This window comes from Chlorocebus sabaeus, chromosome 14, assembly GCF_047675955.1.
Source record: "Chlorocebus sabaeus isolate Y175 chromosome 14, mChlSab1.0.hap1, whole genome shotgun sequence".
NCBI classification, from domain to species: Eukaryota; Metazoa; Chordata; class Mammalia; order Primates; family Cercopithecidae; genus Chlorocebus; species Chlorocebus sabaeus.
In genome coordinates, this window is record NC_132917.1 from 3,504,841 (window position 1) to 3,531,406 (window position 26,566).

A 26,566-nucleotide genomic window follows, 5' to 3' on the forward strand; every position below is an offset into this window, starting at 1 on the left:
ATACCACTGAACTGCACACTTTAAAATGGCTAAGATGGGCTGGCTGCAGTGGCTCACACCTGTAATCCCGGCACTTGGGGATGGTGAGGCAGGGGATCACTTGAGGTCAGGAGTTTGAGACCAGCCTGGCCAACATGGCAAAACCCTGTCTCTACTAACAATACAAAAAAAAAAAAAAAATAGCCAGGCGTTGTGGTGCGTGCCTCTAGTCCCGGCTACTTGGGAGGCTGAGGCAGGAGAATCACTTGAACCCGAGAGACAGAGGCTGCAATGAGCTGTGATTGCACCACTGCACTCCAGCCTGTGTGACAGAGTGAGACCCTCCTGTCTCAAAAAAAAAAAAAAAAAAAGATGTTAACTTTATGTATATTTTACCATAATTTTAGAAATCATTAATTTTTACAAAGAAAGTTCCATCTGAGTAAAGCCCAGGCAGTAGAACAGCAAAGCCCCTGGGGCAAGAGTGTTCCCAGCACGTTGAGGAGCGGCAGTAAGAGCTGCAGTTTCCTGCCTGCAAAATAAAACAAATGGGCCTTGACAAAGACCCTGCCAGACCAAACTTGTGTCCACCCTTCCGAGTCCCCCTCCTGGACCAAGCTTGTGTCCACCCCTCCGAGTCCCCCTCCTGGACCAAGCTTGTGTCCACCCCTCCGAGTACCCCTCCTGGACCAAGCTTGTGTCCACCCCTCCGAGTACCCCTCGTGGTCCAGGCTCTGACCTTGGGCTCCTCTGTCCTGGGCTGGCTGCATTTGAGCAAATCCTGCTGAACCTGCTTGGGGAAACCCATGCTGGGCATCTGAGAGTCCCCTGACTCCTGACGTTTCCATGTAGGAATTTCTGTCCACAGGTCCCCACCCCGCTCCGGGGCTGTCAGCTCCCACCCATCCCTGTACTCGGATTTGACCCCCGTCTCTCTCCTTTACTGCAAACCCTCACTGGAGGGGGCCCTTGCATAATGCTTCTTCACACCCCTAACGAGGATAATTCATGTTTTTCTTTACCAAGCATCCTAACCTACCGTTTCAGCCTGCTCAGGCTGCTGGGACAGAATACCGCAGGCTCGGGGGCTTGAAACAACGGAAATCTATTTTCTCACAGTTCTGGAGGCTGCAAGTCTGAGGTCAAGGGTCCTGCTGGTTCCGTTTCTGGTGAGGCTCCTTCCTGGCTCGCAGAGGCTGGCATGTGGCCTGTCCCGGGCGAGTGCCCCTGGGGGCAGGAGGGCACATGAGCACTCTGGGGTCTCCCCTCATAGGGACACCAATCTCATCGGGTCAGGGCCCCACCCTTATAACCTTAACCCCAGTACCTCCTAAGAGGCCCCTCTCCAAACACAGCCACACCAGGGGTTAGGGGTTTAACGTGAATTTTGGGGGATCCATTCAGTTCAGAACAGCCGTGATCCCCATAAGTTTTCCTCTGGGTTTCAAAATGTTAGGTTAAAGCATGTTGTCTACCTAAAAGGAGCACACTACATATTACATGAATCTCAGATACACACACATGGTGCCGTGTCACAGTGTTTCACAGAACGGATGGGAGCTGCAAAGACTGGGGTGGGATCCAAACACCTCAGCTGGGCACGTGTCCACCCGGGTTTCTGCTGGTAAGAGTTCTGCAGGTAACGTACCCATGCCCTTAACCTGCCCTCTTTGAAGGTAGACTTTTCAAATATTTTTTTTTTTTTTTTTTTTTTTGAGACGGAGTCTCCCTCTGTCACCCCGGCTAGAGTGCAGTGGCCGGATCTCAGCTCACTGCAAGCTCCGCCTCCCGGGTTCACGCCATTCTCCTGTCTTAGCCTCCCGAGTAGCTGGGACTACAGGCGCCCGCCACCTCGCCCGGCTAGTTTTTTGGTATTTTTTAGTAGAGATGGGGTTTCACCAAGTTAGCCAGGATGGTCTCGATCTCCTGACCTCATGATCCACCCGTCTCGGCCTCCCAAAGTGCTGGGATTACAGGCTTGAGCCACCGCGCCCGGCCTCAAATATTTTTTATCAAATATTTACTAACAGGTATTACAACATGATTCAAAGATCAAGATAACATATAAAAGGCCAGGCACAATGGCTCATGGCTCTAATCCCAGCGTGTTAGGAGGCTGAGGCTGGAGAATTGCTTGAGCCCAGAAGTTGAAGACCAGCCTGGACAACACAGTAAGACCCCAGCTCTAAGAAAAATAAAAATTAGCTGGGCATGGTGGCACATACTTGTAGTCCCAGCTACTCAGGAGGCTGAGGCTAGAGTGAGCTCAGGAGGTGGAGGCTGCAGTAAGCTATGACAGCGCCACTGTACTCCAGCCTAGGTGACAGAGCAAGACCCTGTCTCAAAAGAAGAAGAAAAAAAAAGATTAAAGAAAATCTTTTTGGCTGGGCACAGTGGCTCATACCTGTAATCCCAGCACTTTGAGAGGCCAAGTCGGGCGGATCACCTGAGGTTGGGAGTTTGAGACCAGCCTGATCAACATGGAGAAACCCCGTCTCTACTAAAAATACAAAATTAGCCAGGTATGGTGGTGCATGCCTGTAATCCCAGCTACTTGGGAGGCTGAGGCAGGAGAATTGCTTGAACCTGGGAGGCGGAGGTTGCGGTGAGCTGAGATCGTGCCATTTGCACCCCAGCCTGGCCAATAAGAGCGAAACTCTGTCTTGAAACAATTTTTTTTTTTTTTTTTTTTAAAGATAGCACACAGGCTGGGCACAGTGGCTCACACCTGTAATCCCAGCACTTTGGGAGGCCAAGGCAGGTGGATCACATGAGGTCGGGAGTTGGAGACCAGCCTGGCCAACATGGTGAAACCCTGTCTCTACTAAAAATACAAAAAAATTATCCGGGCGTGGTGTTGGGCCCCTTGTAGTCCCAGCTACTCAGGAGGCTGAGGCAGGAGAATCGTTTGAACCCAGGATGCGGAGGTTGCAGTGAGCCGGGATCGCACCACTGCACTCCAGTCTGAGCAATAAGAGCAAAACTCTGTCTCACAAAAAAAAAAAAAAAAAAAAAAAAAAAAAAAAAAATTATATACATATATAAAATAAAAAATAAAAAGACAGCACACAAAGATGCACAGACCAGGTCTCATCATTGCCCTGTTCCCACCCACAGCATCCTCTCCCCACTGCCAGTGTAATAGAGGAATAGCTCAGTGTTTGTGAATTTTTATTTATCCTCTTCAACGCAAAAGGCAGCCTGCTGTAACATGAATCCGTACTTTCCTTTTTCCACTTAACAGCGCCCAGAGAGCCTTCTGGTCTGTGGGTACTTATGGGGTCTGTCACTCTAACGCTGTTTATTCCATGGCCGCTTCAGGTCCCAGTATTGTTTCCAGTTCTCTGATATTGAAAACCTGGTCATCTTTTACTTTTGTGTGTATAAGGTGTATTTACAGCAGACCATCTGCAGAGTAGGGACTGGTGGATTAACGTTCAAAGCATTTGTAATTCTGACAGTGGGCAACGCTTGTCTGGTGTTGAGTGATGCCGTTCTGCACTCAGCACCAACACAGGTGAGCACACGTTTCCAGGCAGCCTCATCAACATATGCACTGTTGCTAATATCACACAGAGAAATGGTGTCTAGGTGTTTTAATCTGCATTCTCTCGTGAGTGAAGTTGAGCATCCTTTCATTCCTAAAGGACCATGAGTGTTTCTTTTTCTGTAAACAATTTGGCCAATCCACTCTTCTGAGTTATTAGTTTTTTCAATTTCTAGTTATTATATATTAGGGAAATTAGTCCTTTGTGATATGAATTGCAAATTCTTTTCCTAGTTTGTTTTTGCTTATGGCTCTTCAAAACTCTTTTATCTTACACTTTTTATTTATATGTAGTCTTCTTTCGTGGTTGCTGGATGTTAAATCCTAGGTTAAAGACCCTTGTTTACGGTTGAGGTACTGCCTTTAATATACACGAATCTGTGCATATTTAGGTTTAGAGAACAGCTCTGTCAGCTGGGGGTAGAGAAAGCAGCCCATTCTCCCTGTTTCCCATTTCATTCATATTTGTCTTTGTCCAAAACCCTACCACCATACACTGGCGGCTTCCTGTATCACCAAAGAATGTTAATTTGGGGGCATATTTTGATGAAAGTTGTTCTTTGACAAATACTTATGTCAACACAATATTACAGTCGCTTTGTGCTAATCCCTGTCTCTCAATGGGCAATTAAGAATGAAAGCTGCTGTAACGAGCTGGCCAGGTATTCACCCAGCATAGTCAGTGTCTTCTGTGTGCCAGGAGAACAATGCGGGCAGCTGTAGCCGGCCCTCCCCGTGTTACTCCTGAGCGTTTACGAACTGAGGAACCATGACCACCATGATCATTGCTACATGTTTTGTTCTGATGACATCCTTTTCCTGAGTCCTGAATGTCAGCTCATCACGTTAACAAAAAAGGGGCTTCAGTTGAGTGACCTATTCCTTCTCGCTCCAGAAGTACTAGAATATTAGAATTAGGAAAGAGACCGGAAATCTACACCAAGGTCCTCCTTTTCAGACACATCATCTGAGGCCCAGACTTGTTCAACTTGAAACGAACAGCATCACCTGAATCAGGAGTGCAGATTCCACTGGTTCCTATTTACAGTTACCCAAGCTGTCCACCGGCCACGAGGGCTTTTCCTTTCTCGTTTTGTTTGACCTCCGGCTTCGTGCACTTTTGTGCCTGTCCTACAAGATGGCAGAGTGGCTATCTTCAGGCTTCAGCAATGGGGTGACACCGTGATGCTCCAGCACCCGCAGACACCAGGAGGGGAGTTCTGCGCAAAGAACACTTCTCCAACGGCCTCTATTTGTACGGCATGAACATCCCATTAAAGTAGCATCAGTTGAAAGCTTATATATTCCACAATATGTAGCACAATCTGATATAACAGTCACTCCAATATTTTCTGAGTTGGAGCTGATTAAGATGCAATTATGTATCATTGTAAACTTCTAGATGTAAAAAATGCAGCTGATTTTTTGATTCTCATTTTCTTTTAATATAAACATTGCCCCCTAAAACTTTATGATTTGTCTTTTAACTAAAAGTGGTTGGACCTTTCCTTCCCTCTGGCTTCATGCGCTTTCTGCTGTACTGACATAGCTTTTGGTTTTTTTTTGTTTGTTTGTTTTTGTTTTTGAGACAGAATCTCACTCTGTCACCCAGGCTGGAGTGCAGTGGCGTGATCTTGGCTCACTGCAACCTCTGCTGCCTGGGTTCAAGCAATTCTTCTGCCTCGGCCCCCGAGTAGCCAGGATTACAGGCACCTGCCACCGTGCCTGGCTAATTTTTGTATTTTTAGTAGAGATGGGGTTTTACCATCTTTTTCAGGCTGGTCTTGAACTCCTGACCTCATGATCCACCTGCCTCAGCCTCCCAAAGTGCTGGGATTACAGGCCCAGCCAACATCATTCATATTTGTGAAAATCCCAGACTGTAAAGTTTCTAGAGGTACAACTTTTCATCTCTGTATTTCCAGTTCTGGTTCAACCTTTCTGTTTTTTTTAATCACAGATTCTCAGAAGGCAGAGGCAGCAGTAGGAGATTGCTTTTTGAATCTTCTCAAATCCTCACCTAAAAACAGAACTACTAAACAGCAAAACCATAAAACTCACGGACATTTGTAACAGAATGAGGTGACAAATACTGGCAAGGATGTGGAGTGAACTGGAACTCTCCTGCCTGGCTGGAGGGAATGTAAAATTTAAAGTTCACACTTGGGAGTTTCAGTTTCTTAAAAAGCACATACCTGCTGGCCGGGCATGGTGGCTCACACCTGTAATCCCAGCACTCTGAAGAGGCCGAGGTGGGCAGATCACGAGGTCAGGAGATCGAGACCATCCTGGCTAACACGGTGAAACCCCATCTCTACTAAAAATACAAAAAATTAGCTGGGCATGGTGGCGGCGCCTGTAGTCCCAGCTACTCGGGAGGCTGAGGCAGGAGAATGGCATGAACCTGGGAGGTGGAGCTTACAGTGAGCCGAGATCGTGCCACTGGACTCCAGCCTGGGCGACAGAGTGAGACTCTGTCTCAAAAGAAAAAAAAGCACACACCTGCCATATGACCCAGGCATTCCTTGTTCCAAGGCATTTACCCAAGAGAAACAGACAACAAAGACAAGGATATAAATGTTCACGGCAGCTTTGCTTTATTTTTACTTAGAAAATGGAAACAATCGAAATATTGGTCAACAAGTAAATAAATAAACTGCGGTATATCCACGCAATATAAAATGTGGATTATTGATATACACAAAACGGGTGAATGCCAAAATAATTATGGTGAGTAAAAGAAGCACCTCCCCACATGGTACTTGCTCTGTGATTCCACTCATACAAAATTCTAGAATATATAAACTAACCTTTAGTGAGAAAGAGCAGACCAGTGGTTGCCTAAGCATGGGAGGGACACCAGGGATGGTTTAGAAAGTGGTGTGAAAATGCTGTTGGTGGTGATGGACATGTTCTGGTGATAGCTTCACAGGCAAATGCATCAGTCACTTTACATATGTGCAATTCATTATCTGTCAGTTACACCTCAATAGAGCTGTTTTAAAAAGCAAGGTGGGGCTGGGTTTGGTGGCTCACACTTGTAATCCCAGCACTTTGGGAGGCTAAGGAAGGAGGATCGCTTGAGGCCAGGAGTTTAAGATCAGCCTGGGCAACAGAGTGAGACACTGTTTCTATTTTAAATAACAAAACAAAAGTGGTACAATAACAACTTTTAAAACTCAAACAGAAACAAAAAAAAGAGATAAAAGAGATTCAAGAGACAGTGGCAAACACTGGAAACAGGCAACTTAGATTTCAACATACAGATAACAGGAAACCCCAAAGAAAAAAGCCAAAGCAAGAAAAATGTAACACTAAACTCCAGTTCAAGCAAATCTTAAAATAACAGATGTGAAGTACACATAGAAAGAGCACACCATACACCTGCAAATATGGACCAGGACAACCAATACCAACACATGCCACGTTCGAATCAAACTGCCGGCTTGACAGAAAAAGGAAAAAGTTCTCTGGGCATCTAAGTAAAAACAGCATATGACTGTCAGGGGAAGAATATAAGATTCACCAGGCTTTTCGTGCATCACTTTATGCTGGAAGATAACAGAATAAAACAAGATACTCAAAGAAAATCTGAGGCAAGAATTTTGTATCCGGCAAAACTGAATTCAACATCAGAAACTCAAGGAATACTGTCCCCAAGATGACACTGAATATAGACCAGTTATGAGAACTGAAAACACAGGAATGAGTCAATGGCAGTAAAAGAGAGTGACTTTTCTGACAATGTGTTTTCATCATCACAATTAATGCTACGGTATTATATTTGTTTTAAATGCAAAACGTTAAAGAGGAATAAAACAAGTGAGTAATTACGGGCTATTCCATGCCGTCGTCCTGTGTCTTGAGAAGCAGGATTCCGAGTGCAGGAGGCACAGGTATCATGTAGAAGAGGCTACGTAAAGGCCCCAGAACCCTGAATTTGTATTGGGAATATCAATATAGGCTCAGAAAATATTCTTTCCTTTAAATGTGTGTGCAATGTTTGTATTTTTTTAAAGCTCTGTCCAAAAAAAGTCTAGAAACAATGACCAACCCAATAGCAATGAGCATCCTCAACTGCGGATCTGAAATACCATCTCTACCAGAGACTCTGGGAAAAATAATGGATTCCAAGTGTTAAACAGAATTAAGTTTGGCCTAAAACTGCCTCTGTACATAGTGACTTATAACCTCATTTAATGTATACACAAACTGGGACCTGACTTAAGAGTACACTTCTGTACAAGCAGCCGAGTCTCACCAATCACAGGCTGACGGCTGCCAAAACATGCCTGTGTGAGGCGGAGGCTGACCTGCAGTCAGTCTGGCCAGGTACGTGTGTCTTTCCCTTCCTCTGGCTATAAATACAGCCTGCACACAATGCGCAGGCGAGCGTTCTGAACCACTTTGGGTCCTGAGTGCTACCCGGCTGAAGAAATTATTTTCTGCTCAATTAAACTGCTAAATTGTCTAAGGTTTTTCTTTTAAGACAGGTTTGGAGCAGAAGCTGTATCAAATGGGCCTAGAGCATCTTGACATGCCAGGCTGCAGAGAGCTATCAATAACTGTGCATGTGGTCTGTGCACACATGTATGTGCACGTATGCACGCTTATCAAAAGAAATCAAGAGCCAAGCTGAAGAGGCTCCCTGTCACCAAATAAGCTTGTCTGAGTTAAATCAAGATAAAAATCACAATGGACTGAAATCCACCAAATATGCTTAACTCCACACGTTCTATTTTTTTTTTTTTTTTAAGACAAGGACTTGCTGTCACCTAGGCTGGAGTGCGGTGGCATGGTCACAGTTTACTGCATCCTCGACCTCCTGGGCTCAAGTGATCCTCCCATCTCAGCCTCCAGAATAGCTGGGACAACAGGCAGGCACTACCACACCCACCTGATTTTATTTTAATTTTCTGTAGAAATAGGGTATTGCTATGTTGCCCAGGCTAGTCTCAAACTCCTGGGCTCACATGATCCTCCCGCCTCAGCCTCCCAAAGTGCTGGGATTACAGGCATAAGCCACCATGCCCTGCCTATGAATTCTTGTATATAAGTAAAAACCCTTCACCGTTCACCTTCCTTGACAGACAACTAGTGCATTATCTTAAAAACTTAGTGTACAAGAGCAAAGAATCAAGCATTTATCCTGCCCTTCCTATATGAACTGTACCACTGGGTAACCAAACAAGCATAAAAAAGAAAACACTTTCTTAGAAAACCATTCCAGCTAATAAAGGCAAGCAAAATGACAGAATAAGAATACCACCATTTTACAACCCCAAATAATTAACAGATCTTGGCACTGAGCATCAGCTGCTGTCAACATGGTGCTTTCCTAAGCAAAGCACCTAACCGCCTATTCTTCTGCCAAAGGGATCAAATCTGAGGCTCATCAAACCTCTGGACCCAGCTGCCAATGTGCAGGAAAGATAGAGGGCCACGCTGAACCGCACCACGACCGCGCGGTCAGCCCTCTGGAAAGATAGAGGGCCACGCTGAACCGCACCACGACCGCGCGGTCAGTAAAATCTACCCTGTGGGAAGCCATGGGACAAACAGCCCAGGCTCTTCAACAGATAAATGGCAGGGAAAACAGCGAGACAGACGGGACTGCAAATGGACACTGAAGTAGTTAAAAAAACAAACCAAAAAAAGCAGACAAGACTAAACTGCCATCAAGAAACCAAGAAAGTCATTTCTGTAAAAGTCGGGATTACTTCTGGGGGCAAGGAGTGGGAGAACAAGGGGACTATGGCTGGAGGGGCACTTGGAGAGCCTTCTGGGGTATCTGGCAAAATACTATTTCTTCCCTGGGTGGTGGACACAAAGGTATTCACCTTACAATCGTAATCATTCATAAGCTATACATTTGTTTTGTGTTACTTCCTGTATGTTTTTATGATAAAAGTGTTTAAAACTAAATAAATAATCATGTCAAACTTTTATTATTATTATTTTTTGAGACAGAGTCTTACTCTGTCACCCAGGTTGGAATGCAGTGGCGCAATCTCGGCTCACGGCAACCTCCGCCTCCTTGGTTCAAGTGATTCTTGTGCCTCAGTCTCCCAAGCAGCTGGGACTACAGACCCATGCCACCATACCTGGATACTTTTTGTATTTTTAGTAGAGACAAGGTTTCGTCATGTTGGCCAAGCTGGTCTCAAACTCCTGACCTCAAGTGATCCGCCCACCTTGGCCTCCCAAAGTGCTGAGATTACAGAAGTGAGCCACCGTGCCAAACCGGTGTTTTTTTTTTTTAATTTGCACAGTTTTAAACAAAACAGTCAAATAGATATTTGAAAGATTTATTTATGCATTTTAGTCTTTACAAGTCATAGCTGTTCCCAGAGAATGGCCTAGCAGCCAGGGTCGCCTGCAGGCAGGCTTTGCCCTATACTAAGTGCCCAGCAAGCAGGCACATGGGGCTGAGACCCAGCCTACGCCCTGCCCACTGAGCTGCGCGCCCAGGCCCTGGGCAGCATGTTTCTCTAAGGTACCCATGGGCACAAGTCACCTACACAAGCAGGAGACTCAGTCCTGTCGACTGGATGGTAAATGGAAGCTTCTAGAACACTTCTAGAATTCTGAGTTGCATCTTTTAACCAATGGTTTTTTGATTTATCAAAATATAAGCCACAGAATTTTAGGCCATTTGCCTTGCTTGCCTGCAATAAAACAAGCAAGAACAGTATCGAACCCAGTAAATATAATGCGGAAATCTCACATAATTCTCCAATCTCAAAGATGTTCAATTTATTATATACTTAACCATTTTTTATGAAAACGTGTCACAGAAGGCCACTGTGCCTGATTCCGTGTGAAAGACGCATCTGCCCATCACCGCGATGGTCCCACCTGCAGGCTGTTTTCCACACCAGTACGCACAAGCAGCAAGACAGCCACTGGCTCAACTTCTCCCAAGGACTAAAGTCACATGGCTCAGTCTTCCGATTGTTTAGCTCCTTTTCTGGCTAATCTATCAGCTTCTTCATTGCCTATAAATCCCGAATGACCAGGAACGTGCATCTGTTAAGATAAACGTTTTCCTTTTATTTTTACTCATCTTTACATAAGCAACACGACTATATTCTCACCATAAAAAAACATTCAGAACAGACTGCATAGCGTAAGCTCAACTTCGATGCTCCTCTCCCCAAACGTGAGCCTCAGCAGCACGCTGTTGATTCTTCATGCGTTTACGCAACGGATGTATTTACAAACATTCCATTTTGTTTTTCTACAAATTGGATTTTACCGTTCATATTGCTATTTCCTCCCCCACTTATCAATGGGACTTGATAAGCTTTCCAGGCAAAACACATGTATGTACAGATGGGTGGACGAATATGTATGCAACACACACACACACGCTTCCCTTGCAGTGCTGTCAGAAAAACTAATGTACTTATTTAACTACTGTCTACATTTACGTTGCCAAAGCAAATTTACACATCAGGCTACCAAACTGTTATCAGTGGTTCCCGGAAGGCAGAACAAGGCAGGGTTGAGACAATGGTTGCAGTTTAATTTGTTCTGTATTGTTTTAAAAAAACTTTTTAATAAACACGATCTATAATTTTAAAAAATGCTTCCATCTTGGAATAAAAGTTCTATTACCAAGGCTTTAATCACACAACCTTACTATTGCTTGAAACAAAATACACTGATAGTTTTATTTAACATTATGATGCATTCCAAAGAAACAAACAGGGTGACATACAGATGTCATAGTAATGTCATGTGCCCAGGTTAGGTGTTAGTTTGTGTTCTTAACAAAACGTAAGTTTTGTAGAACATCCCTCAAACCACACTGCCTATGTATTCTATGCCTAGTGATACTCTCACTAAAATTGTATTACTTGTGGTTGCAGTGAGCTGAGATTGCGTCACTGCACTCCAGCCTGGGCAACAGTGCGAGACTCTGTCTCAAAACAATAAATAAAAGTTTGACATGATTATTTATTTAGTTGTAAACCTTTTTATCATAAAATAAAAATATATAGGAAGTGACACAAAACAAATGTAATCCCAGTACTTTGAAAGGCCAAGACAGGTGGATCGTTTGAGGTTAAGAGTCCAAGACCAGCCTGGGTAACATGACAAAACCCCATCGCTACTAAAAATACAAATATTAGCCAGGTGTGTGGGCATATGCCTGTAATCCCAGACACTTGGGAGGCTGAGGCATGAGAATCACCTGGACCCAGAAGGCAGAGGTTGTAATGAGATCACGCCACAGCCTGGGGTGACAGAGTGAGACTCTGTCTCAAAAACCACACCAAACCAAACCAAAAAACCGTATTACTTGTATGATAAGGGAAAGAATCAAATGTGTATATGTGGGTGGGTTTGTTTTTCTGAGATAGGCTCTTGCTCTGTCGCCCAGGCTAGAGTGCAGCGGTACAATCTTGGCTCATTGCAACTTCGACCTCCCCAGCTCAAGTCATCCTCCCACCTCAGCATCCTGAGTAACTAGACTACAGGCATGCACCACTACACCTGGCTACTTTTTTATTTTTTCTAGAAACAGTGTCTTACTATGTTATCCAGGCTGGTCTTGAACTTCTGGGCTCAAGAAGTCAGCCCATTTGGGCCTCCTAAAGTGCTGGATTACAGGTGTGAACAATTGTGCCCAGCCTCAAATAGTTTTATTTTTTTGAGACAGAGTCTTGGAGTCTCATATCGTTGCTCAGGCTGGAGTGCAGTGGCGCGATCTCGGCTCACTGCAATCTCGGCCTCCCGGATTCAAGTGATTCTCCTTCCTCAGCCTCCTGAGTAGCTGGGACTACAGACGCACACCACCATGCCTGGCTAGTTTTTGTATTTTTTAATAGAGATGGGGTTTCACCATACTGGCCAGGCTGGTCTTGAACTCCTGACCTCGTGATCCACCCACCTCAGCCTCCCAAAGTGCTGGGATTACAGGCATGAGAAACTGTGCCCGGCCTCAAATATGTTTTAATATACATTATGATATTAATTGCATGGAAATTGTTATGTCATGAAACCACTTACATAAACCACTGATCTCTAGTAAACTTAGCTTATTTGGTCATAATAGCCATAAGACATGAACATTTAAGATACTCACCCACTGAATGTCCATCCCCTGGCTGAGCCTCTCCAGGGTCACGAAGTCCTCTTTGTTGATCACCTCTTTCCCTGCACTTGTCTTCCACCCATTTTCCTTCCAACTTTGAACCCAGTTAGTTATACCTACCAAAATGCATGATCACTGGTGAGTCAATCTTGAGTGTCCTGCCTTTTTCACCTCCTGAGTCTTACCTCTTATAATTGATCCCACTTGTATTCTGAGTCACCATCCTTGACTCTTCACTTCCTTAGCTGGCCTCAGTGCTTTAGCTTTTGGCACAGCCTGAAATACCCGCTTCTCTTCCTCTTCCCCTAACTTGTATTCTACCTACAGCTGTCAGCTTAAGATGTCATTTTTCCCAGGAGCCTTCCCCAGTCTCATAAGCATCCCTACATGCTTCTATTCAGGGCGTTTCCCAAAGAAGCAGTCAACACACCATCTTAAGTGACTTATACACACACAGACTAGAAGTAACACTAGAGCAGAGCCACTTCCACTTCTGACTGCATCTCCAGTGCCTGGCGAAGAAATAAGCACGTGGAAAACATCAGAGCAGCAGAAGGCAGACTCCAAAATCTTCACTCTTTGCTTGATACCTGACACACCAATGTCATCCCCCTCAGCGTTCCCATTTGGGTCCTGCCCTGTTACAACACCTCCTACCAATTTCCCTTCACAGTTACTGGAAAAACAGAAGAAATCGAACGTGAAAGCTTACCGTTTATAGTAAACATACTGTCTGTATACAGAACCAGTTTACTGATGTTTTGAGCCTTTGCTTGTTCAATGGCTTTGCAGGCTGCCTTGAAAAGACAAGTCGATAGTCATGCTACAGAAAATGTTCAACTTCGACATTACTGAAGTTCAAAAGTACTTCAAAATTGAAACATCCCCTCTGTACTGTGAAGATCGTATTCTCTGTATGAAACACTACTATGCATACAATTCTCCTGTGCAGACATCTATCTGAAATAAGTTTTCACAGTTTTTCTACAAAATTCCTGTTTTTCAAAATTGCTATTAAACCAACGTCTCTTCTTCAAATATCTTGTATATATACATAGAAAAAAAAAGAATTGGTTTATAAGTTCATACTCAACGCTCAAAAATGAGAGGCTTAAATGTATCTGATAACTTACATGAATTTCTGCTCTTTGGTTTGTCTGTCGCCCAGGAAGTCTAATGCCTACATTTCTGTTTCAAAACAGTACAAAAGAAAATAAAATTATAAAGTGAATTCTCAAAGTGATTCTTCTTAACGGATAACAAACTAGTGTGTATACTTATTTGAAATATAAAAGTATCATATAAAAATCAAACTAACAGAGAGACTCCCAGAAGCAGAGAGGAGCAAACAGGTTTCCACACTCGGGCACGTTCTGACTCTCATGGGTTCCACTAGGGCAGAGGAAGTAAGAGCTAGTTCTCTGCGGACCCTGGGTTAGGCCTTATGGCTGCAGCGGGAAGAATCCCAGGAGAAAACTCAGGAAGAAGAATAGAGAGTGAGGTTTCAGATTGAAATTACTAAAAACCTCCAGGAAGTAAAACAGGAAAATGAAATCAAGGAACCAGAAAAAACCCTCAGACAAGTTATTTAAAATTTGGGGTCACCAGGAGATCCAGTGTTTCCTAAAAGAATGAGCGATTTTTGGGCCAGGCGTGGTGGCTCACACCTGTAATCCCAACACTTTGGGAGGACAAGGTGGGAGGATCATGTGAGCCCGCAAATTTGAGAACAGCCTGGACAACATAGTGAGACCTCATCTCTACTTAAAAAAAAAAAAAAAAAAAATTAGCTGGGCATGGTGGTGTGGACCTATAGTCCCAGTCACTCGGGAGGCTGAGGCAGGAGGATTACTTGAGCCTGGGAATTTGAGGCTGCAGTGAGCTATGATCATGCTACTGCACTCCAGCCCGGGCAACAGAGTGACACCCTGTCTCATTAATAAATAATAACAAGCAAACAAAAAAGAATGGGCATTTTTTGAATGCAAAGAGTTGAGGCAGAAGAATAATAAATGGTCTAAAGCAGGGGTCCCCAACCCCCAGGCCATGTACTGGTACCAGTCTGTGGCCTAAGAACCAGACTGCACAGCAGGAGAGAGGTGGGCAAGCCAGCAAAGCTTCATCAGTGTTTACAGCCACTCCCCATCACTCACATTACCACCTGAGCTCAGCCTCCTGTCAGATCGGCAGTGGCACTAGGTGTGCATAGGAGCATGAACCCTACCTTGAACTGTGCACCCAAGGGATCTGGGTTACGCACTCCTTATGAAAATCTACTGCCTGATCATCTATCACTGTCCCATCACCCCAGATGGGACCGTCTAACTGCAGGGAAACAAGCTCAGGGCTCCTAGTGATTCTAGGAGCAAGTTGTAAAATTATTTCATTATACATTACAATGTAATAATAATAAAGTACACAATAAACCTAAGTATGCTTGAATCATCCCAAAACCATCCTTCAGCCCCATGCCCTGTGGAAAAATCGTCTTCCACAAAACTGACCCCTGGTGCCAAAAGGTTGGAGATTGCTGGTCTAAATCAAGTGCCCGGCATCTCAAACACAGGCACAGAAAGAAGAGCTGGTAACAATGTCCCCAGACGGGAAGTCTGAAGGATCTGAAGGATTCCTACTGAACTGCCCACGAGGCCAACCTGAGGCCCAGGAGCCTCCATGGCCCCATGCTTTCAAAGAGGCCACACACACGATTCTGGATACAAACAAACAGACAATGTCTGTCCTTCCAGCTTCTGAGAACCAGCCCCAGGTCTGTGCCATCCCATTTGCTTTGAGGCGCAGCTCCCAGCCCAGCCATGATCTCCATGGAGGATCCTCAGGTATCCAGACGGGACCCCTGGAACATGAACCCTCTGTGGTCAGCTCTAGGTATGTTTCCTGCCATACTCCCAGTAGCCCCCAGCAGAAACAGAAGCAGCTGATGTCTTCTGACTCTGATCCAAATCCTCAACTTACAGACAATTAGAACCTAGATCTTGATTCTGTATGAAAGACAACAGAATAGCAATTGTATACATTGCGGTACAACCCCATCCTCTCCCAGCCCAGTGTGATGAGAGTAAAATATGAAATCAATGAGGGGGAAAAAAAAATCAAACCCACAATATTAACGCTTTGTTGAAAAACACCATGGTATGGTATCATAGAAGGAACACTGGACCAGAAGTCAGAAGTCAGGAGCGAAGTTGAATTTCTGGACCCGAGAGGCATTAGCATGTATCCTGGGCAAGCGCTAAGCCCACGGATACTCAGTGCGACCCACGCTTGCCTCCTCTTCCAGGGTTCCAAGCTAAAATGAAATGGTAATGTGAAAGAAAGTAAAAGAACTTTGTAAACTGTACAGCGCAACAGAAATGTAAAGTGGTATTATTATGGAACAATTACATCAAATCTGCCTCACAGCGTTCGTGGGCACAGGTAAATACTGGAGAATGCAGGTCAGCATCGGTGCATGGTGATTTTGCAGAGCTGAAATTCCTCCTCTACACTGAATCTTAGGGCTACCCACTACAGTTCAAGTTCATTCACATCCAGGGGCTAGGTGTGTTTGGATAATCGCACTTCACTTCACTCTGTGTGCCTTTTGAAACACAAAGCATCACCTCGAAGACAGTCTGGTGATGTGACGGCTTCCAAGTCCGGAGACTGCCCCTTGTGCATGCCTCCCAAGACCATCTCCCAGTGTGCCATGTGACTGCAGAGTCAAGAGGAAGTGAGGTCACATCAGCAAGACCAAGCTACTAAAAACCTCCAAGTAAAGGAGGAAATGAAATTAAGGAACCAAAAAATCCTCAGACAAGTTATTTAAAATGGGGGTCACCAGGAGATCCAGTTTCCTAAAATAATGAGCAATTTTTGGGCCGGGGTGGTGGCTCACACCTGTGATCTCGGCGCTTTGGGAGGACAAGGTGGGAGGATTGCGTGAGCCCAGAAATGTGAGCCCAGCCTGGGCACATAGTGAGACCTCATCTCTACTAAAAAAAAGACTCCTCTTGGGAGGCTGAGGTGGGCGGATCACTAGGTCAGAAGATCAAGACCATCCTGGCTAACATGGTGAAACCCTGTCTCTACTAAAAATACAAAAAATTCACCAGGTGTGGTGGCAGGTGCCTGTAGACCCAGCTACTCAGGAGGCTGAGGCAGGAGAACAGCGTGAACCTGAGCAGCGGAGCTTGTAGTGAGCCAAGATCGTGCCACTGCACTCTAGCCTGGGTGACAGAGTGAGACTCTATCTCAAAAAAAAAAACAGACTCCTCCACAGGGCAAGAAAGAAATGCCAAAGCCAGGTGTGGTGGCTCACGCCCGTAATCCCAACACTCCGAGAGGCCAAGGTGGGAGGATTACTTGAGCCCAGAAGGTTAAGGCTGTAGTGAGCTGTGTTTGTGCCACTGCGCTCCATCCTGGGCAATAGAGTGAGACCCTGTCTTTTAAAAAAAAAAAAAAGCAAAGGAAGTAAAGCTGAGGTACCTGACATTCTGAAAAGCAATGCCGCTTAGCCCCAACACGAACCAAAGCTGCTCCTCTGCTACCCGCTGCCAGAGCTATTTATCTGCAGGTTTTCCCAATAATCAAATAATAAGCAGATCCCGCCTCATCTTTTCACAAGTTGTGGAACATGATTCAGTAAAACTCTGCTTGCTTTGTTTACTTACAAAGGATGGCCCGGCCCCCAGTAAACGCCGATTCCCGCTCGTGGCCTTCTACGCCCATTACTGGCGCAGCAGCCATCAGTGTAGACGACAACAAAGTCTCCTGTGGGAAAAGGGAAGTAAATACTGCTGGACTGACCTTACTGAAAACTGAAATTCACCTCAAAAATCCCCTAGGTCGAGTTAGCATTTTAACCCAAGAGGGTATTTTACAGCGCTGCAGACGTTTTCTCTCTGGGAAAACGTGCTCAATTCCTTATAAGGGGGCACCTAACATTTATGCTTGGAATCCACTTACATTTTGATCTTGTAGGCCAGGCAAGTTCAGGGTGAAGGCAGTCACTTTGTAAAACTAGAGCCTGCTGCAGTAAGAACTACTGTTCACACCCCACTCTGAGGGTTCAAAGGACAATGACTCTGTCTCCATGGCAGGGTCACCTTCACTCCCAGGGAGCCATCCTCCCAGAGACAAGCAGTGCCTCAGCATGACGGTGACCCTGCCTGCCAGAGGGCCCAGTCTCCTGACCAGGGCTGGTCCAATTTCTTCCCTGGTATATTTGCCACTAGTTAAGTATGGTTCCTGTCTTTGCTTCTTTCCCTCTTGATAGAGGGTGTGATTGACACACCAATGCTGTAAAGAACAAGGTAAAAAAGGACTGATGGGGGCACTCTCAGGCCACTGGTGACCAGGACACTTCAGCAGTGTGGTGGGAGCAGAGGTCAGGTTGCAAAGTGTTAAAAGCGCTGGGCGAGAAGGCAAATAGAGGTGACATGCATAGGAAGTGGAAGTACGTGTCCGAAGGACGGCAAACTGAGCTCAGCGGCGGTGAAGGGGCAGGGATGGGGACGTGCTCCTCACAGGAGCAGGGCTGAGAGCCAAGGGGAGTGTGGGTGTCGGGCACGGCTCCTCAGTTCAGCTGGAACTTGACTGTATGAGCACGACTACAAACTTGCTGCCCAGCCACTGAACTGTCTCAGGAGCCAGCACCTGCCACCTGCCATGTTCCAGGCCACCGAGCCTCCAGCAATGGTCAGTGCCTGGAAATGGCTCATCTCCCTGTGACTCCACAAATCTTTGCTTCAATTCCTACTAGTAAATCACCAAATAAAGAATACTTGTTTGATCTTTTTTTACATAACTGCAAAACATATCTATAAATCATACAGCTTGGCAAAACATTTTCTATTGGTTTCCCTTGAATTAAATTAGAACCTATAAATATACTGATTTATATTTTTTAATGCTACTTCTATTTTCTGCTCATATGTGTAAAAGACACAAAGGAGATTTCTATTCTGTGAGTCACTAAATATATAAAACTGATTCCTGGAGTGAAAGGTAGCAGAAAAGTTCACTACTACCTTGCTTCTCAGGATAAAATAGAATCTCCTGTTTTTCAAAGATTGGGTATGAAAGGTTAAAATGCTGGTGCTAATCAATCATAACAAGCAGCGGCGTGCGGGGTGTTTCTTATTTGAAAAAGCTGGAGTCTTCGCATTTTATCTAATAACGTTAAGTACTGCATGCACAGGGAGCACTGGTATTTCAGAAGATTACGGTTGTTCATTTACATGTAAGGGTTTTCCTAAGAACATTCAAAAGTTTAATTCTGCACCACTTGATCAATTACAAAATAATGACCTTAGTGATTTCTAAATAATCTTTACACATAAGAATGAAGATAATAAACATCAGCTCAAACTCTCCCCATTAAGTGGGAAACACCTTTTACACATAACATGCTCATGATGGTTCTATTAAAATTTGAAAACCCAAGGAAGATGTACCCATGTAGGAAAACGTGTCTCTGCTAACTGGAGGCGCCGGCTCCATGCTCGGCTTCATGTGCTTTGCATACGGCTCTGCGCTTTCATCTCCATCTCCATCCAGTGGCTCATGGAGTCGCTTGCTGGCTTTCCTCTGCGATTCCTGTCCATGTTGATTTTCCTGCCCTGAAAGACAGAGTCCACTAGTGAGCTGGAAACAATGAACATAACACGAAATGCTAGAGAATGAAGACATTCAGTCTTAAGTTATTTAGTATCATTAAATCAGACTTAAAAACACCCTCTGTATGTGGCCCTACAACGAGGGAAACGAGGCAATGACCCCCTCCATGCCGCCCCAACCCCCCTCCGCGCCGCCCCAGCCCCCCCTCCACGCCGCCCCAGCCCCCCCTCCACGCCGCCCCAACCCCCCTCCACGCCGCCCCAGCCCCCTCTCCACGCCATCTCAACCCCCTCCACGCCATCTCAGACTTACAAGGGAATGACCTCATTCACGCCATCTCAGACTTACAAGGGAATGACCCCATTCACACCATCTCAGATTTTGATACTCTGAGAAATAATTCTAAATTTTTCAAGATAAGTTTGGTAAAGACAATGTGAAGACAATAGCAAGGCTTCTGTTGAAAGTAAAATCTGGGCCGGGCGCGGTGGCTCAAGCCTGTAATCCCAGCACTTTGGGAGGCCGAGAAGGGCGGATCACGAGGTCAGGAGATCGAGACCATCCTGGCTAACACGGTGAAACCCCATCTCTACTAAAAAAAATACAAAAAAAACTAGCCGGGTGAGATGGCGGGCGCCTGTAGTCCCAGCTACTCGGGAGGCTGAGGCAGGAGAATGGCGTAAACCCGGGAGGCGGAGCTTGCAGTGAGCTGAGATCCGGCCACTGCACTCCAGCCTGGGCGACAGAGCAAGACTCCGTCTCAAAAAAAAAAAAAAAAAAGAAAGTAAAATCTGGTTGGTTGGGTGCAGTGGCTCACACCTATAATCCAAGCACTTTGGGAGGCCGAGGTGGGCGGATCACCTGAGGTTGGGAACTCCAGACCAGCCTGACCAACATGGAGAAACCCCATCCCTACTAAAAATACAAAATTAGGCAGGAGTGGTGGCGCATGCCGGTAATTCCAGCTACTTGGGAGGCTGAGGCAGGAGAATTGCCTGAACCTGGGAGGTAGGGAGGTGGAAGTTACAGTGAGCCAAGATTGCGCCATTGCACTCCAGCCTGGACAACAAGGGTGATATTCCGTCTCAAAGAAAAAAAAATAAAAGAAAGTAAAGTGTGGTTTTGATGGAGATAATGATACTAAGAGTTCTTGACCCTTTAGAGATCATGGACAGTTTGAAATAAAAGGGGCTCTTTCTCCAGGAAAAACATGGTCCAAAATTGTGTATATAACATCAGTGGTGTTGCTGGGCGCAGGGGTGCATGCCTACAGTTCCAGCTGCTTAGGAGGCTGATATATGAGTATCGCTTGAGCCCAGGAGTTTGAGTCCAATCTGGCCAACATAGTGAGACTCCTTTGCTTAAAAATAAATAAATCTAAAAAAACATGAGTCATGGCCATGGTTCAGCCCTTCCCTGCCTCAAATATATCTACATGGACACTAAACTAAGAACCTCTCGGAGGGCTTAGAGGGTACAGGTTAGTCTAGCTTGAATAAACAGATAATGGGACATATTAAGAAAGGGAAACAGGCTGGGAGGCTGAGGCGGGCAGATCATTTGCGGTTAGGAGTTCAAGACCCGCCTGGTCAACATGGTAAAATCCCATCTCTACTAAAAATACAAAAATTAGCCAGGCGTGGTGGCGCATGCCTGTAATCACAGCTACTTGGAAGGGTGAGGCAGGAGAATGGCATGAACCAGGGAGGCGGAGATTGCAGTGAGCTGAGATCACGCCACGGCACTCCAGTCTGGGCAACAGAGCAAGACTCCATCTCAAAAAGAGAAGGAAACAGAGACCAGAAACTAAAAGGAAGCAACTGGGTCCCTTGGGGGGGGGGGGGGGCACTCTTGCAGTTCTTCTTTTGCAACAAAGTTTTTCTTCAGGGTGTACTCAAAGTTAATACCAAATCGATTTTTTTTTTTTTTTTTTTTTTTTTGAGACAGAGTCTCGCTCTGTGCCCAGGCTAGAGTACAGTGGCGCAATCTCAGCTCACTGAAACTTCCGCCTCCCTGGTTCAAGCAGTTCTCTGCCGCAGCCTCCCAAGTAGCTGGGATTACAGGCACCCGCCACCACGCCTGGCTAATTTTTTTTTTGTATTTTTAGTAGAGATGGGGTTTCACCATCTTGGCCAGGCTGGTCTTGAACTCCTGACCTTGTGATCCGCCCGCCTTGGCCTCCCAGAGTGCTGGGATTACAGGTGTGAGCCACCGTGCCCAGTCCCAAAGAGATTCTTAATACCATCTCAGGGTTATCTGGGAAGGGCCCATATCTCACTCACTGGGTAATATTATGGAAACTGAAGTAGAATCACTAAATTAGACCACGACTCAAAACACCAGAGTTTCAATTTATGTTATACCTTTTATCAGCTGTGAACTCTGTCAACTGAATTAAACCCTCTGGGCTTCTGTAAAATGAAGCCCTGGGCTAGATGATCTGAAATGACTTTTCCCACACTATCATTTTATGGTGTGAAAATAAAGACACAGGAGCCACCACCTACCTGCAAACAACCCTAACCCAACACTACAGGATTCACCTCCAGCTCTCAACTCCTAAACCAAGGATGAAGAAATGGGGCACAAACAGAACACCTACTAGAAAGGCACAAGACAAATCTCCAGCCTAGTGGAGCTTCTCAACCCACACCTCTCAGAGCGCTCAGGGAGCCTGGGTGACACTTGACTGGGATCAGCCCGGCTGTCAGCAACGCCGGCGTTTCCACTGCCAGGTTTCATTATCACACACTCACCTCCAAAACCTGCCTCTAGGTGCTCTACTGAAGTAAACACAAATACTCCGCTCCAGGTCAAAGTGTCATTTCGTAGAACCCTAACACTGATATAAACACTGGCTTTACCTACTGTAACAGAGATAGACACTTTCTACAGAACAGACAAGACTCTGAAACCCTAACACTGATACAAACACTGGCTTTACCTACTGTAACAGAGACGGACACTTTCTACAGAACAGACAAGACTCTGAAACCCTAACACTGATACAAACACTGGCTTTACCTACTGTAACAGAGACGGACACTTTCTACAGAACAGACAAGACTTTGAAGGAGGAAAAAACCACACTTGTCAGTTAAGTTTTACTTCACAAAATTGTGGTTTTTAAGTAAATTAACCTTAAATCAGCTTATATAAACCATAAGAACCAGCAAATAGTTCAATAATTCTAAAATAAGGATAAAAGTACTGTTAAAAAACAAAAAACTGTCAAAGGGGCTAATGCTTTTTCTTTGATACAGATCTGAATCATTAAAGGCACTAAATCTCAATTTACAGTCGTAAGTCACTGACTAGGAGATCTCTAAAGTTTTTAGAAGCAGATTCACAAGGAACTAGCTTGCTTTAAGATTTAGAGTACTTAATAAAAACAGAAACATACTTATATTGGCAGAACTGAGATACAAATAAATTACTCATTGGTTAAAAACAAAAAATTCGTGAAAAGGAAAATTATGAAAAGGAAGTATCAGGAACCCAGCAAAGAAGGAAAGAGCCATATTTTCAAACCTGCTTTCTGTCTCACACTGATTTTTCCATCTGGTAGAAAAATGAACAGCTGTAACAGCGAGGATGAGGCTGAGCATTCCTGCCTCCATTCTCCCCTAACATCCCCGTGGTGGGATCGTATAGGCTGAGAGAACTATGGGAAGAATTTATAGTTTAAAGCAAGTATGACAGTGGTCCTTTCCCAAAACTAACCCCCAAGGAGATAAAGAGGGAGCACACACAAGTAACAATGTTATGTTGAAAACTTATAGGAGCATCATGGTCTGACCAAGGACAGAGAAGTTTCACAATCCCCTTGGACCCTCGCTGCCATCCGGATGTCTGTGCTCATCGGTCACCTCCTGATCTCACCTCCGCCTTTCTTTTTTTTTTTTTTTTTTTTTTTGAGACGGAGTCTCGCTTTGTCGCCCAGGCTGGAGTGCAGTGGCCGGATCTCAGCTCACTGCAAGCTCCGCCTCCCGGGTTCACGCCATTCTCCTGCCTCAGCCTCCCAAGTAGCCGGGACTACAGGCGCCTGCCACCTCGCCCAGTTAGTTTTTTGTATTTTTAGTAGAGACGGGGTTTCACCGTGTTAGCCAGGATGGTCTCGATCTCCTGACCTCGTGATCCGCCCGTCTCGGCCTCCCAAAGTGCTGGGATTACAGGCTTGAGCCACCGCGCCCAGCCTCACCTCCACCTTTCTTTCCCCTTCCCTTAACATAGAAGAAATCTCCAGTTCTATTAACTTAAGATGGTTCTTCAGGACATTAGCCCACCACCTTCTTGGCTTGGTGGCTCTCTGAAAAAAGTTGCCTTCCTTGCCCCAATACCTTGTCTCTCAGCTTATGGGCTGTCACTGCAGTAAGCAGTAAGAACTGTCGCATCGATGAGCCTTTTTCATGTGTCCTCATTCTCAAACAAGCAGAACCTCCTTTAAAAGCTATTGAAGAGCGAGAGGGTGGAGCAGATGCACTAAGTGAGGGTCACCCCTGCTTTGGAAACTAACTCTTCAGGGCTCCATTCTGGACATAACCTTCCTCTCTCTGAATGGTGCTTTGTCCAGGATTGTTATGATGATTCAAAGGAGCAGTTGTTCAGTGTTCAGGCATCTCAGTGGCCTCCAGAGAGGCTGTTCAAGATAAGGTAATTAAAATTATGCTCTGCTCAGTTTTAATTTGCTGTAGTAAAAAGTTTGTAAGTAACATTCATGTAAGAGCACTTCCTCAGTGTAGATCCAGAAATACTTTTAAAATCTTGTGCTCTAAAGTTGTCACCCACTCATCTGAGTCTGCATAATGGGCTTTAAACTTCAAATTATATTGGGCTTTAAACTTTGAATAACCATACTTTATATAACACATAAAATTGGAAGAAATTGGCCAGGCATGGTGGTTCATGCCTGGAATCCTAACACTTTGGGAGGCCAAGGCAGGTGAATCACTTGACGTCAGGAGTTCAAGACCAGCTTGGCCGATATGGTGAAATCCCATCTCTACTAAAAAAAAATACAAAAATTAGCCGGGTGTGGTGGCACACAACTGTAATCCCAGCTACTCGGGAAGCTGAAGCAGGAGAATCACTTGAACCCAGGAAGCAGGGATTGCAGTGAGCCAAGATTGTGACACTGCACTCCAGCCTGGGCAACAGAGTGAGACTGTCTCACAGAAGGAAAAAAAAAAAAATTCAGATTGTATGACTCTGTCCTCAATAAAAAGGAAACACCATAAAGGTGCATGCCGTGAAAGAACCACACTTATTCCTATAAACTGTAGCCCATTCAGTCTAATAACTATGCAAGTTTTTTTTTTTGACAAGTCTTGCCCTGTCACCCAGGCTAGAGTGCAGTGGCACAATCTTGGCTCACTGCAGCCTCCACCTCCCGGGCTCAAGCAATTCTCCCGCCTCAGCCTCCCAAGTAGCTGGGATTACAGGTGCACACCACCACACCCGGCTAATTTTTGCATTTTAGTAGAAACGGAATTTCATTATGTTGGCCAGGCTGGACAAGTATTTTTTTTAAAAGATAAGGACTTATGGCATAAAAGGCTGAATGGAACAGGAGAACTGAGTCCTGGCTTATCCCTAATACTGTAAGTAATATGAACCACTATTTGTAACTGCTTTCAGCCTGTTCTAATTTGTAAAATGAAAATGATCGCTCGAGGTTCTCTACATGCCTAGAGGGTAGCTATATAGATCAAATGCCATCTGGCATATGAAAGCCTTTGAATAGGTTAAAATGTCAGACTGACATGAGAGGTGACTACCTTCTGAAACTTCTGGGCTTGCAGATTTCCTGACAAAGGTCCAGGCCTCATCCTCTGTGGCAAACTTCTTAAATCTGGCAGCAGGAAACCGGTCCACCTGTGCTTTGCACTCATTCCTGGAAAAGATGTGCAATGTTATTTCCTCCTTCCCTAACTTATCCCCTTTTTTATTAAGATTCTTAAAGTTGGAAATACAGTTGTCCCTTGGTATCTGAGGGAGACGGATTCCAGGAAGTCCTCCACCCCGATCACAGATACCAGTATCAGAGGATGCTTAAGTCCTTTGCATAAAATGGTGTATTTGCACATAACCTACACACATCTTCTTGTATGCTTAAAATCATCTCCAGTTTATAATACCTAATACAATGTATACACTTGTTGTACTGCCTTTTTATGGGTATTTTAAAACTGTATTCTATTTTTATTTTTTCCAAATATTTTTGATCTACAGTTAGCTGAAACTGAGGATGCAAACTGGATATGGAGGACCAATTTTAGTGTGAAAAGGGCAGAATCATGCCTTATAGTTTCATCCTGCACGTCAGACTCTACACCTGTGTTCTACTGTATGCCAGCCAGCACACCAGCACCGTAAGGCTTTCGTCAAACTCAAAGCGTAACAAAATACTGGGGTCTTTGAAAAAAATATTAACCATTTCATTACAACAAAAAGGTCAACTTCTGAGATGTTTCTTCCTCAATACTATAGCTGCCGTGGAACACAGTAACGAACTTTGATATCCTGTAGCGGGAAGAGTTCTGGTGGTAGAGGCAGAACACCTGGGCTGACGTCCTTTCTCTGTCAGTTACGTGCCCTGGGAACTTCCTGACCACAGGAACTATACCTGCAAGTGAGAATGATCCCTCTCACCTCCAAGGGTTGTTACAAGGATCCAACCGCAAATACTGGCTTATTCGAATTTACCTTTTTAAAAAGGGAAGATTAGATTAGGTACTGAGTTCCAGTCCCAATTTAGCTGGTACGGAAAATCTGGTAATGGGGGTTAGTTCTCAGGACGTGTCACTTTTTGTTGCACTTTAACTGCAACAAAGATGAAGGATTAAACACAGGGTTTATTAGGCCACCCCTTTCCAAACAAGTCTTCGGCGCGGTCCAGTCCCCGGCCGTGAGCCTCCTGGAACCCCGCCGGCCGAGCAGGAATACGAGGCGGTCCCCCGACCACCCACAGCCACGGCGCGCGGCACAGACTAGGCCCGCCCGGCTCCCGCCGCCGGGGTTAGCCGAGCTCCGGCCTCCCCTCGACCCCGGAGCCGGCAGGGAGGCGCCTAGGCGGGCGGGCACTCACCAGGTCAGAAAGACCCCGGTCTTGCGGCCCCTCCTCACGGCATAGAACATCCCGAACCCGCGAAAGCCGCAACGGCAGGACACGGCGGCCAAGGCGACTCTGTGGGCCAAGAACACAAGCCAGCTCATCGCTCACTCCCGGCACCGGGAACCATTTCGACTCCCGGCCCAGCGTGGGCGCGACCCCGCAGCGCTCACCACCGCACTTCCGTCCGCGGCGCGGAAAGATGACG

The 26,566-nt window shown here is 45.4% G+C and overlaps 1 protein-coding gene across 1 annotated transcript; it reads right to left on the minus strand.

Annotated features, from left to right (window-relative positions):
- Positions 1-6,100: 6,100 nt before the first annotated feature.
- RNASEH1 (ribonuclease H1) lies at positions 6,101-26,561 on the minus strand. The gene is made up of 8 exons (XM_007971607.3): positions 26,335-26,561; positions 25,025-25,140; positions 19,085-19,249; positions 17,300-17,399; positions 13,763-13,817; positions 13,342-13,426; positions 12,621-12,745; positions 6,101-10,555 (listed from the first exon to the last, which is right to left on the minus strand). The coding sequence occupies exons 1-8, from the start codon at positions 26,460-26,462 to the stop codon at positions 10,469-10,471; spliced, it is 861 nt and encodes a 286-aa protein (XP_007969798.1). The 5' UTR covers positions 26,463-26,561; the 3' UTR covers positions 6,101-10,468.
- Positions 26,562-26,566: the final 5 nt, after the last annotated feature.